Source organism: Curcuma longa, chromosome 14, assembly GCF_044706935.1.
Source record: "Curcuma longa cultivar G26 ecotype Majalengka, Jawa Barat chromosome 14, ITB_CL_G26_1.1, whole genome shotgun sequence".
Lineage (NCBI taxonomy): Eukaryota > Viridiplantae > Streptophyta > Magnoliopsida > Zingiberales > Zingiberaceae > Curcuma > Curcuma longa.
The window spans coordinates 10,981,734-10,994,870 of record NC_133874.1 but is presented as its reverse complement, the minus strand read 5'-3'; the positions used below and the strand labels follow the sequence as shown (position 1 = coordinate 10,994,870).

Genomic DNA, 13,137 nt, shown 5'->3' with positions numbered 1-13,137 from the left:
GATGATGGTTTGCGGCTGCTGCGGTCACGAATTGCGGCCTCTGCAGAGTTCGCGGTCTCCTTGGCTGCAATTCCATCCAATTTTAATCAATGAAAAAATATATATAATATATATATCTGAAATGCATTGTGAATCTGTGCATGGATCATTTTTAAGCTAAGTAAATAAGAGAATCTATTATTTCAGTCTCAATGCAATTAATTTTTTTTTCTTTCGTACGCCCTCTTCGTACCTTCTCCGGGGTAAACAAGGGTGTCACAAAAACCTCTCTTTCTTGCCTCTGTCATGGGAGTGGATACCATGTGCCACCTCACATTTCATCCCAAATAATTTTTTTTCTCCCAACATCTAATGCCCACCAAAAGCTTTTCCTTTACCATCTGTCATGTGGTGTGTTGGAATTAAGCATTTCATACAAAGATAAGCTAAATATGCTTTTGAAATGTATTTTAAATCTTTATAGTATTGATGTAAAGAAAATTACCTACAAAAAATTTCTAGTCAAGGAAAGAAATAAAACCATATGCACCCTTGGTTCTAGTACCAACCACTTTGATAGTGTAAATAGTCCTTTTGAATTCATTCTAAATGATTACTACCTTTTTAAAGATACGTTTGTTATAAGCGAATTATTGATAATTTTTCTAGCAAAAATAGATTATATCAATAATTTACTGTTCAAGCTTAATCTTGGTCACTAATTATTAAAAAATATCTCAAATAATTGTAATTATCTTTCAGCTAGCTAATTTAAATTTGGGCATGTCACTTGGTTATGTTTGTGGATAAGTTTGTGACTCACACCATCACCAAAGATATGGATGGATGTAATGTGAGAGATTATAATTGCACGCGAAAATATTTAAATTAAAATAAAAGTTGAGGATGGTGCAAGAGACATACACTCAATTAGACCATGAGATTCAAGAACATGATATTAGACATAGGAGATACTTTTCCTATCTGAATTCCTACAAAGAAGACGTTATACTTGTCATTTTTCTGAATAGTTTATTACTCTTTTTGAATAGTATATTATATATATATATATATATGTTACTAATAAAAATTAGTATTTATAAATTTATTTATGGACATTAATATTAATGCGTGAGTAAATTAAATCAATATAAATTAATAATTATCTTTAAAAAATACTGGCTGAAAAGTTATTTGATTGGTAATTTTTTATTATTTTCCTAAATTTATCAACTATTTTTTTATAAAAATGGTCGATAAGATTAAAAAATAGATAATAGTTTTTTTCTAAATTTAATAACCAAATATATTTTGGTAAGTACTTTAATTAAAATTACTCCTTAAATATATATTTATATTTACCAACGGATAATAATTTTTTTTTAAAAATATCAATTAAATATATATTTAAACTATAAATTAAAAAAAAATAGCTATTTGTTTGACTGGCCTGTAAATGATATTTTCAGAACATAAAATACTGGCTAAAATTCGATAAAATTCTTTTAGCCTATAATCCATGTTTATTATTCAAAATAAGAAAATTTTAGTTTTTTTCCAATAATTCTTTCTTTTTTAGTAGTTGTTTGTTAGGGGATCTCTATAAATACTCACACATGCAACGAGAGAGAGAGAGAGAGAGAGAGATAGTTGATTGCATGTGTATGTGAAACAATGGTGCTTCTTGGCATTGTCCTCTGTTGTGATTTGCGGTGGCTTGCTTAGATGGAACGAAGTGAGGCACCGGAAGAAGGGTCTACCTCCAGGGACGATGGGGTGGCCTCTCATAGGCGAGACTTCGGAGTTCCTTAAACAAGGCCCCTCTTTCTTGAAGAACCAGAAAGCCCGGTGAGCACTACTAGTCTTTCCTTATGCATGGATTCAAACTAGCTCCTAAATTGTTCCTCGCATGAACACTATTCTTCACTACATCCTACATGCATATTCTATCGCAAAGATTAGTTCCCATCATGTGTTGCTTCTATACCTTTTACATGTTAATTAAATTGGCCAATTGGTAGCAGGACAACTAATCACATCATAAAGTATTTTCACGTCGATTACTATTTTCTGGTGTGTTTCATTAAATATAGTGATTCAAAAACGAATTGATGATGTTTCAACGGCCATATGTCGTGTTTTTTTCTTGGTTGTTCAACCGCCCATATGTCGTGTTTTTTTCTTGGTTGTTCAACCGAATGATCTAATCGTACGCAATCATTACCCCTAAATGTATACTGATTCTCTTAGCTGAGGTATTCTAAGAGACATACCCTTCTTTTTTTGAGTGGTGAGCGGGTGTATAGCCCGAATTCAGGAGCCAAGAGTCCTATGCTTTGCTTTGTTCAATCTTTTGCTTTGCTTTGTTGGTCACCCAATCTTTTGCTTTGCTTTGTTGGTTACCCAATCTATAGTCAAACTAGACGGTGCTACTCTATCTCTACACAATCCTAATTCCCTTCATCCCCTTATGACAGGTGGTGGTGGTTGTGCAAGTTCTCTGTTCGAGTACGCTCTCTTCTTTTTCCCTTCAACCTGCTTGTACCCTATTATCTAACTGTACATACTTTGGCAGTTAGTTAGCCTTTTCTGTTCCCCCTTTTTTTTCATGTACCTAATTATCCAACTGTAGACAATCTGGGAGTTCTACTTTTCTGTTCTACTTTTTGAGTTGGGAGCCATTCACTTTCGTTGTGTGAAATCCCTTACCCCCTTCTTTTTCTACTATTGATCCGAAGTGGCGTACATAAGGGTAAGCTTAGCTTAGTACAGATCATAGCCCTGGTAGACTTCGTTCTAATACGCATACTTTTAATAATACGCATACTTTTCACTCGTATTCTATGATTAATATGACCTTGACTTTTCTCTTCAAAAAGAATCTCTATAATCATATACATTGACGCACTCAATCTCTCTTACATTCCTACACATCTTAGTCTACACTGGTAATTTCTTTGGTCCAATACCATGAATTTATACTCCTTCTGTTTTATACTATCATTCTCAAAAGCACTCTACGTACTATCTCTTATACTATCATTCTCAAAAGCACTCTACGTACTATCTCTTATACTATCATTCTCAAAAGCACTCTACGTACTATCTCTTTTTTAGCCATTCACTCTAAGCCTCGCTCAAAAGCACTCTACGGAAGATCTCTTTTTTAGCCATTCACTCTAAGCCTCGCTCAAAAGCACTCTACGTACTATCTCTTTTTTAGCAGCCATTCACTCTAAGCCTCGCACACTACATGGAAGTCAGTCTATTCTATGTTAGTCTATGGATAATCTAGTCTATAGATGAGTCAGTCTCTTCAGTCTATGGATAATCTAGTCTATAGATGAGTCAGTCTCTTCAGTCTATGCCCCAAACCCAGGAGCGCTTGAGCGCTTTACGCCCGAGGACGATTAAATTCGATCATTGCAGATTTTTGATCTTTTATCTTTATCTTAATCTTATAATTTCGAGTTGCATTTGCATGTGTTAAGCATATAGCTAAGACGCACTTGAGTGAACGCCCCTCCTTCATAATTTCTTTGCTTTCATTCTTAATCTTAGGCTTACGTTGACCGGCTTCACTGGCTAAAATAGAATCCGACCACTAATGTGAAGCGCATTGGGCGTAGCTCTCTCGCCAAACTCTTTTGACTTTTGAATGAAATTGATTCTCCTATATAAGTAACTGCACTCATTACTTGGAATGATCGAATCTCTTATAACCACTCGAATGAAAAAGAGACCATATAGACTTCTAACGTAAAGCAACTACATCAACAACATTTCTCTAAAGTCGAAAAACCCGTATCGCGGTACAGAGCGAAATGCCAGCTGCAAAGAAACACGTATGCCCGGAGAATCGAGTACCGAAAGACAGCCAAATGACAGGTAGAGAGCGAATGATGGCATGGGGCGCCCTTACTATAGATTGGCAGATGCAAGGAAATCGAGTACCGAAAGAAACACGTATGCCCGGAGAATCGAGAAAGCCCTTCAGAGGGTAGTGCCAGGGGTAAGGAGAGGAACCCTATCCGACAACGAAACGCCCTACCTTAAATATAAAATCGAAGAGCTGAGCCGCCCACTAAATATAAGGGAGATAAATAGCCCCAAGAAGATAAATAGCCCCAAAGGCGTAGACTAACTGTATATAATATAAGATAAGTACCTCTGCTACGCAGAGGCATATAAATAGCCAAAGGGGCTATTTACGACTAAGTAGACTAATCCGCCTTACTATAATATAAGTACCTCTGCTATGCAGAGCAGATAAATAGCCAAAGGGGCTATTTACGACTAACTGGGGTGACCCTTCAGTTGAAGTACCCTTGCGGCAGGTAGAGAAACCGAAGCAGAGGAAGGAAAAGGAAAGGAGTCAATGGAAGAGGAGTCAACTGCAGACCCGATCGTTCAAACAACCTGACGATAACAAAGACAGACATATGCCCGGAAAGGAGGATTCTGGCATGAAGCTTGGCATTTCGAGTTCGGGTTGGAAAAGAAAAGAGTTGGGGTTTTCCGGTTGGGGGTGGGGCACCTGTTGTTGTATAATTGAATTGAAAGAAAGATCGTATAGAAATATGTTCCAATCAGCTTCGCTGTTCAGGGTCGGGGTTAGGGACCCTTTGCTTAAGTATCTTTCTCAGGTATGAACTTGTATATGCTCCCATCAGCTCGGCTGTTTTCCTGGATTCTTGATTCAATTATTTAGTAATACCTGTCAATGGCATAGCCGGAGGGGTTCGCTTTTAGTATTCCTCTAGAGGGGAGGGCAGGATAGCCCTCTTGTGCTTTCATTGAGTCCGCTCTTGAGTATTGTATAGAAAGATCTGTTTGTGTGTCGATTGCTAGATTGAATTCCGCTTCAAAGGGTTGTCGAGAGAAGGGTTTGAGTTGATAGTGGGCTTCGTTTGTCGTTGAGTATAGGTAGGGTAACCCTTGAATTGAGTTTCGTAACCTCTTTAAGTATGGTCACTATCGTTCGTCCTTTGAGTTGAGCTTTCAGGGAGTATAGTATAGAGTATGGGTGATCCTTCAGGGAGTATAGTATAGAGTATGGGTGATCCTTCAGGACAGAGAGCGGAATTCCATAGCTTGGGGTTGGAGTTGAGTAACCTCTGGAGCTTTCGTAACTTAGATTGAATACGGGTTGGAGTTGGGATTGGGCTTCGAGTGTCGATTGTTCAGTTGTCGATTGTTCAGTCGTCGTTGAGTATAGGTTGACCTTTGAGTTTAGGGTTTGGGTATTCCTGGTTGTGTCGATTGCTGGTTCTTCAGTATTTGAGTTTAGGGTTGTCGATTTCTCGATTTATTTGTTTTTCGTTTCTCTTCTATTGAATTCCCCAAGGAGAAGATAGTTGTGGTCCTGCAGCACCAATCATGCATGCAATCTTAATTGATATGGCAAATCAAGTCCAATCTAAAAGGCTTATGAAAACATATATATTCGTATGCATATTTGGCTTCTGCTTCCTTAATTTATCTTACAACTTCTACAACGACATGTTCGTACTTATTTGGCCTGATATGTATCAGGTATGGGAATCTGTTCAGAACACATATATTAGGTTCTCCTACAGTGGTATGCACAGAACCAGACGTTAATAGGCACGTCTTGATGAATGAGAACAAGGGCCTGGTGCCTGGATATCCGCAATCGATGTTGGATATAATGGGGAAGTGGAACATTGCAGCAGTACATGGTCCCCAACACAAGGCCATGAGGAATGCTATGCTCGCACTTATTGGTCCCACAGCCATCAGGGACCAACTCCTCCCCAAGATTGATGAATTCATGAGATCCTACCTTTGTCGCTGGAATCACAAAGTTATCGACATTCAGGAGGAATCCAAGGAGGTTTGTAGCCTCCACATCATTCATAACCGTACTTTGTATTTAACAACTTTCAGTCCTCACACAATAACATGCCATCGTGCCATTGAATTTATGTTTATGAATTTGCTTCCGGATAGCCTTTGGAACTTAACATATGATTGTTGATGGTCTAGCTGTGGTTGAATTCATCGTTGAAGCTGATTGCCAGCGTTGAAATCGGTCCACTGGCCAATTCTCTAAGATTTGATATCATGAAGCTTGTCCTAGGAACAATTTCCTTACCTTTAAACTTTCCTGGCACAAGCTATCGTCGCGGAATCCAGGTACTAAAAGGGCGATTGAGGTTATAGTTACCGACACTTTGACTATTTTTATCGTCATGGATCATTTTTTGCAGGCTAGGAGAAGGGTGGTTAGCATATTGGAAAAAGTAATAAAGAAGAGAAGATCTTCTCTTGGAGAATCTCAACATGACATGCTTGATGCCCTCCTGCACAGTAACGAAACAAACAAACCAAATCTTACGGATGAACAGATTATTGATCTCATCATTACTCTCATATATTCCGGTTTTGAAACTGTTTCGACTACTATAATGATGACTGTCAAGTACCTCCATGATCACCCAGAAGTTCTTGAAGAATTGAGGGTAACATAATTATTGATACTTTTGGTGACAACTTTTTCTATTCCAAAAAATTCTTACTGAATATTTTTTTTAGAATGAACAATCTGCCATCAGGAAGAAGAATTCGCCAAATGAAGTGATCGACTGGAATGACTACAAATCAATGAATTTTACTCGTTCGGTTAGTGGACTAGTTCATCTTCATGCGCTTATTAGTTTCCCTTGTAGCAGGAAATAGCTTATCGTTTATGAAACATTGCAGGTCATTTTTGAAACTTTGAGATTAGCAACTGTTGTGAATGGATTGCTAAGAAAAACAACCCAGGAGACACAATTGGAAGGTGAACTTTGCGATCTGATAATTCATATTCTTTTGATAAAGTGGTCTTATTTATTTTTTATGGGAAAATACTATCTAATCATCCAAATAACTATTGAAATTTCTCTACCTGTATCAGGATTTATCATTCCCAAAGGTTGGAGAATCTATGTCTATCTTAGAGAGCAGAACTATGATCCCCTTTTGTATCCAGAACCACTTAAATTCAATCCTTGGAGATGGATGGTAAGAAAGAATGAGCTCCTGCTTTTGAACTGAGTGGGGCTGAGTTACATTTCTTCTTTTTCTCATTACAGGATCAAAATTTGGAGGCCAACCATCTATTTATGCAATTTGGAGGAGGTGCCAGACTGTGCCCAGGAAAGGAACTAGGAATTGTAGTAGTAGCAGTATTTCTTCATCACTTTACAACCATGTACAGGTATTCTATGCTCTTATGTACCATCATTCATTTGCAAAATTGAGTAGACTATGCAGCAGTCTCTTTGGAGGATTGATTAACTCAATTTCCTTTTGAAAATGTACTTCTTTATCCAAACTTATTCTGACAATTTTCGTATTTGATCATGCAAACCACTCTTAGATAGTCTAATAACAATTCATGGTGTTGTCGTTGCAGATGGGAAGAAGTTGGAGAAAACAAATTACTGAAATTTCCAAGAGTAGAAGCACCCAATGGGCTTCACATATTTGTATCAAATATAATAAGTTGACATTGGGAGATAAGCCATCAATAAGGCAATACCATGACTTATCATAGTGTATTATACTCAATGAATGATAATAAAGCAATAGATTCTCTTTTAGGACTGAAGGGAATGGGAACCCGAGTGTCTTAGCTGTTCTTGCTTCCAATTTGTGTCTTGCCAGCGAAGCAGTAAGAGCCGGCTGGAACATCACTGATGTAGGGTTTCTCCTTTCGTGAGAAGTCAGTTGGTGGTTGTCGGAGAAGAAAGATCGGGCCCTTTTGTTTACTTCTCGGGAGCTTGTGAAGGTTTCAAAAAAAATTCCATCAACGTCATAAAGGTTTTGACAATTTGCCCTAAGTCAGCGGTTAAAGGTTGACCTTTAAAAACTACACCGAGAATACGATTCCTGGTGATAGTTAGAAAGCCTCAAAAATGATTGCGACAAACATTATTGCGTGATTTCTGAAATTAGATTTTTCTCTCGAATCGATCGTTATCGATCATCGACTAGTACCGAAGATGATGATGTGACATGTAACTTTTGAAGCCGTCCGGATGAGAGCTTGGCGTAGATCACCAGTAGAGGTGGGACTTCGATAAGGACGCTCGATTGATGTCAATCCCGCTTGACGTCATCTGAGAGGTACGCATAGAATATTTTATATTATATAAAAATTTTAATTTCTTGCCATACTTTGTACATGTTATTTCCTGTTTTGCATGCGTATATTATGTAATAATTAACTTATTTATTTATTTATTTCCACTGCTCACGTTTGTGAAATGTGTAAATACGCGCATTACACCGGGACGATCCCAACATCACTAATGATCAATCCATAATTAATGGTTAATTATGGACACTAATATAAATCAGGAACCTATAAGATCACACACACTACGAGTTTATCTAAAAGATATAAAATAAGTTTGAGAATTGAATTTTCAAATTGAGAGAGATAGAATCTAATCGGACAAGACGACAGACAAATATGAAAGAAATTTTATCAGAACGGAAGCACGAATAGGTCACGTCTTTTGAAGATGAATTAGATGCTCTTTAGTTTAATTATAAACTAAATTAGTTTAGTTTTAATTAAAAAGTGGTTTGATTTCAAACTAACATAGTTTGGTCTCAAACCAAATCTATGACTAATGGTTTGAGTTTTGAGTTAGCATATGCGGGTTTGGATTTGCTAATTAAATCAGTTAGAATATCTATAAATAAATCTAGTTAGAAAGAAAAATAAAAAATTATCTTTGGGATAAAAATTTAAGGGTTAGGTTTTTGATCCTTTCTTCTCTCCCTCTCCTCCTTGCCGTCGCTGACCACCAAGGGGAAGCAACACTGCCACCATCCAACAGTGCCACTGGTGGACCTTCCATCGTTGTCTCCTCCGACCCCTCGTTCCTCCGTTGGCCAGCCACTGGGCTCCGGGTGTAGTAGTCGACAATCATAGTTGATAGGATTTTCCTTCGACGACGAACATCAATTGTTGTTCCAGTCACCGGTAGTGAATTCCGATGCCCTAGGATATTGTTCTGACAAGCGTTGTTGTCGGAACTCCGACATCATTAGATCTGCTACCCCAGCGCTCGCCAGTAGCTAGCCTTCCGACCTCTGAACAATAGCTTCATCGCCTCCATTTAGTTCATTTCATATCGTCGGGTTGCCTTGTGCCGCTGAATATTGAATCAAATTGTGGGTCCTCTCTCGAATCACTTTGTCTCTCTCCTTTGACTAGTATTGAAACAGAGACATGACACGTGACTTAGTGAAGTCATCTCATGGAGATCTCGACATAGATACGACTAAAGGTAATTTTTCAAAAGGTTGCTAGTTGATGTCCTTTCTGCTTCATATAATCCAACAGGTATAATTTATTTATATAATTAATTCTATAATTATGTCTACACATGTGTGATGCACGTGCTGTAATAATTTAATTTATTATACTTTCGTTGCTTATTTTTTTAAAATAAAAATTTAAAACGCACATAGAGACACACCCAATAATAACCCCCCCTCATGTTTGTGTGCTTGCATTTTCCGTTTCATTCTGATTTCTAAGTTGATTTGCTTTCAAAAGAAAAGAAATATTTTTACGATCGATATTCACCCCCCTCTCCTCTATCACACATTTCGATCCTACATATGTTACTTTTTATGCAATCGTAATATAACATTCGTGTTTGTAGTTTAGTGAATTATAGTCCTATCAGGTGCATTTAGTTTCATTTACCATTCGTAGCATTAGAAACTCAAAACACAAACCCTCATTTGTTAACTAAATTATGAGATTGTCATTCATCGTTGTGTTATTTGAGAGGTTATCCGAGTTGCCCTAAACTGCATTACAATAGGGGGTTCAGTAATTAAATTGTAATCGTAGTATAACATATGCGTTATCACTGACCCATCTAGACTTGTTGCCAAAACTTAACAATAATATTCTGGGTCGAGCAGGTTGCTCGTGGAATATCCGCCGTATTTTCTCTGCTCCTGTAGCTCATGCATCAGTTTCTACAAGTACCTAAATCGTGCAGTACTCTCATCAGTTTCTACAAGTACCTGTAGCGGAGAGGAGAGGATCGATATTCCAACACCAATCTGTGGAGTTGTAGGGTTAGTCATGGAGTTGGCGACGCAGAGATTGCTCACTAATTCTGTTGCCGCTGCGGTTGTCCTTCTGCTCTGCCTTCAGGGCTTCGGCTTCTGTTTTCCTGATCACGATGCGGTGCCACGCTATAGCTTCTTGAGGCATGCGGCAGAGGCCCCGCGAGTGTCGTACCACGACTACATCATCGTCGGCGGGGGCACGGCCGGCTGCCCCTTGGGCGCTACTCTGTCGGAGAGATTCGACGTGCTGGTGCTGGAAAGAGGCGGCTCGCCTTACGGGAATCCCAACGTTTCCGAGCTCGCTTTGTTGGTCCAGAACCTTGCGTACCTGACCCCGACCTCCCCGGCGCAGCGCTTCGTCTCCACGGACGGCGTCATCAACGCGCGGGCGCGCTGCCTCGGCGGCGGGACCTGCATCAACGCCGGGTTCTACTCGCGCGCCAGCCTGCAGGAGGTGGAGGAGATGGGGCTGAATCCGGAGCTTGTGGAGTCGTCGTTCCATTGGGTTGAGAAAGAGGTGGCGTTCAGGCCTCGGCTGACGGGTTGGACGTCGGCGTTCATGGCAGGGCTCCTCGAGTCCGGAGTGACGCCGGACAATGGCTTCACTTACGATCATTTACCCGGGACGAAGATCGGAGGGACGACGTTCGATCAAAATGGCCACCGCCACACCGCCGCCGATCTGCTCAAGTACGCAGACCCTGACAGGATCACCGTGCTCTTGCGCGCCACGGCGCAGAGGATCTTGTTCAGGAATAGAGGTGCTTCCTCCGAAAAGATCGATCATAAATATTCGTCGCAATTATAGTGATATTGATGAATGCTCTGGTCTGATCGCAGGAAGGAAACATACGCCGGAGGCATATGGTGTAGTATATAAGGATGAAGCTGGCAACGTGCACGAGGCCTACCTCAAGGATTCCTCCTCCGGCGAAATTATACTGTCGGCCGGCGCCCTCGGCAGCCCACAGTTGCTCATGTTGAGCGGAATTGGCCCTGCTCCCCACCTCGAGTCCTTAGGCATCGAGGTGGTGCTGGATCAGCCGCTGGTCGGCTATGGCATGTCCGACAACCCGTTGAACGCCATCATCGTCCCTTCACCGCAACCACTCGAGATCACATCGGTGCAAGTCGTCGGAATCCGGCCGGACTACTACGTGGAGTCCGCGACCGGCATCAACTTGGCCGCTGCCCTTTTGGCAGGCAACTCTGCCGTGCCTGCTGCAACTTCACCGGTACACGTAACATCAAATGAACAGAACAAACAGTAGTTCTTCGATCTCATCTCACATCAATTCTTTAATATGCATGTGCCAGATTAGCTACTCATTTCAAGGCGGTACGATACTTGAGAAGTTGGCACGCCCTCTTTCTCAAGGATTCCTTCGCTTGAGGAATCGCGACCCGGAAGAGAATCCATTAGTCACCTTCAATTACTTCATGGAAGCTGAGGATGTTCAGACATGCGTCGCGGCCCTCAGGACAATTGAAAGAGTGATCGATTCGAGAGCTTTGTCGAGATTCAGGTACCCGAATCAGTCGGTGCAGAGCTTGGTAGCCCTTTCCGCAAGTGTAGCAGTGAATTTAAGAGCAAGGAATGCCAATGACTCCACTTCACTGGAGCAATACTGTAAAGACCTTGTGATGACGATCTGGCACTACCATGGCGGATGCCAAGTGGGAAAAGTGGTCGACCATGACTACAAAGTGCTTGGAGTTGATGCTCTCAGGATCATCGACGGATCTACCTTCACTTTCTCTCCAGGAACAAACCCACAAGCTACTGTCATGATGTTAGGAAGGTATATAATTCAACTTCATCTTAAAATTCTTGAACTGATTCAATGTACTTCAATTTGACATTGTTCCTTGTGTAGGTACATGGGAGTTCAGATGCTGAAAGGGCCTAAATTTCACTGATTAGATCTGCCAATAATAGTTTATATCAATCTTTGGAAAGAGAGTTTTTAGCTCTGCTTTCTAATTACCTCTTCATGCTCTTAAATTTCACTGATTAGATCTGCCAATAATAGTTTATATCAATCTTTGGAAAGAGAGTTTTTAGCTCTGCTTTCTAATTACCTCGATGCTCTTGATTGAGCATGAATGATATCTATCAGCATTTGCCAGGGCAATATTGTAACATGGCATTCGATTTTATTTTCAGAAAGATTTATTTATCCAGTAATTTGGTTAATGATGCTTGTTAAGAGTACAATACAAGTACTAGAACGTGCATGTAGCTACATGTAGCAGTTAGAGCATCCACAATCTACTCCCATTATAACACTCTCTACCTTATTAAAAAGTATGGAGTTCACTGCCACATACTATTTATAATAACATATCTTTTTTATTTACATTCCTTTTAACATTAACATTATTATTTATGGATTCCACCGTCCACTCAATCATCTTAAAATCATATCATATTAAATAAATATATTTTAAAAATATTTTAAAATATTAAAATTATTATTTTTAATAATAATATTACTTTAAAAATAATAATTTTATTATTTTAAAAAATAATATTAAAAATTTCAAACTAGTTGTTAAAAAATTAGAGAATATAGTGAGTTGAAATGAAAATATATGTACACATTGATGGATATTTATAGATAAAATTTCAAACTAGCTGTTAAAAAATTAACCATTTTATTCAATTTTTAATTTTAAAATTTATAACTTTTTAATAAAAGTTAAAACTAACTGTTAATAAAATTTTATTTAATTTTAAAATAGCCGTTAAAACTAACCATTTTAATAAATATAATTAAAAAATAAAAAAATATATGTGGGGTGGGCCAGCTAGGAGGCTGGCCCACCCCACTTTTAATTAAACGCGTTCAATTGGAGGGATGTTATTGATAAGATTTAAAGTTTTATCTATTAGAAGTTTTATCCACGTCATAATTTATCCTAATTTCAGTTTATCGATTAGCTTTTAGATCCTATTAAATAGGAGATAAGGTTGAAACATTCTACTGTAAAAGGCCTATTTATAGGCTCTGCTTCTCTATTCGGTGAATTAAGTTTGCAAGC

At 39.0% G+C, this 13,137-nt stretch overlaps 1 protein-coding gene and 1 pseudogene across 1 annotated transcript; both read left to right on the top strand.

The window, feature by feature from the left end:
- Positions 1–1,653: 1,653 nt before the first annotated feature.
- Positions 1,654–7,496, top strand: LOC141845157 (cytochrome P450 85A1-like; annotated as a pseudogene).
- A 2,568-nt stretch (positions 7,497–10,064) lies between these two features.
- On the top strand, positions 10,065–12,172 carry LOC141844931 (protein HOTHEAD-like). The gene is made up of 4 exons (XM_074732913.1): positions 10,065–10,853; positions 10,933–11,327; positions 11,410–11,894; positions 11,970–12,172. Exons 1-4 carry the CDS (start codon positions 10,106–10,108, stop codon positions 12,010–12,012), a joined length of 1,671 nt encoding a protein of 556 aa, XP_074589014.1. The 5' UTR covers positions 10,065–10,105; the 3' UTR covers positions 12,013–12,172.
- Positions 12,173–13,137: the final 965 nt, after the last annotated feature.

Excerpts from the sequence above, each read along its gene's own strand:
- LOC141844931 (XM_074732913.1), top strand. The coding sequence starts at position 10,106 with ATGGAGTTGGCGACGCAGAGATTGCTCACTAATTCTGTTGCCGCTGCG. Across the intron at positions 10,854-10,932 it reads GATCTTGTTCAGGAATAGAG|GAAGGAAACATACGCCGGAG; the intron begins GTGCTTCCTCCG and ends GTCTGATCGCAG. Across the intron at positions 11,328-11,409 it reads TGCCTGCTGCAACTTCACCG|ATTAGCTACTCATTTCAAGG; the intron begins GTACACGTAACA and ends TGCATGTGCCAG.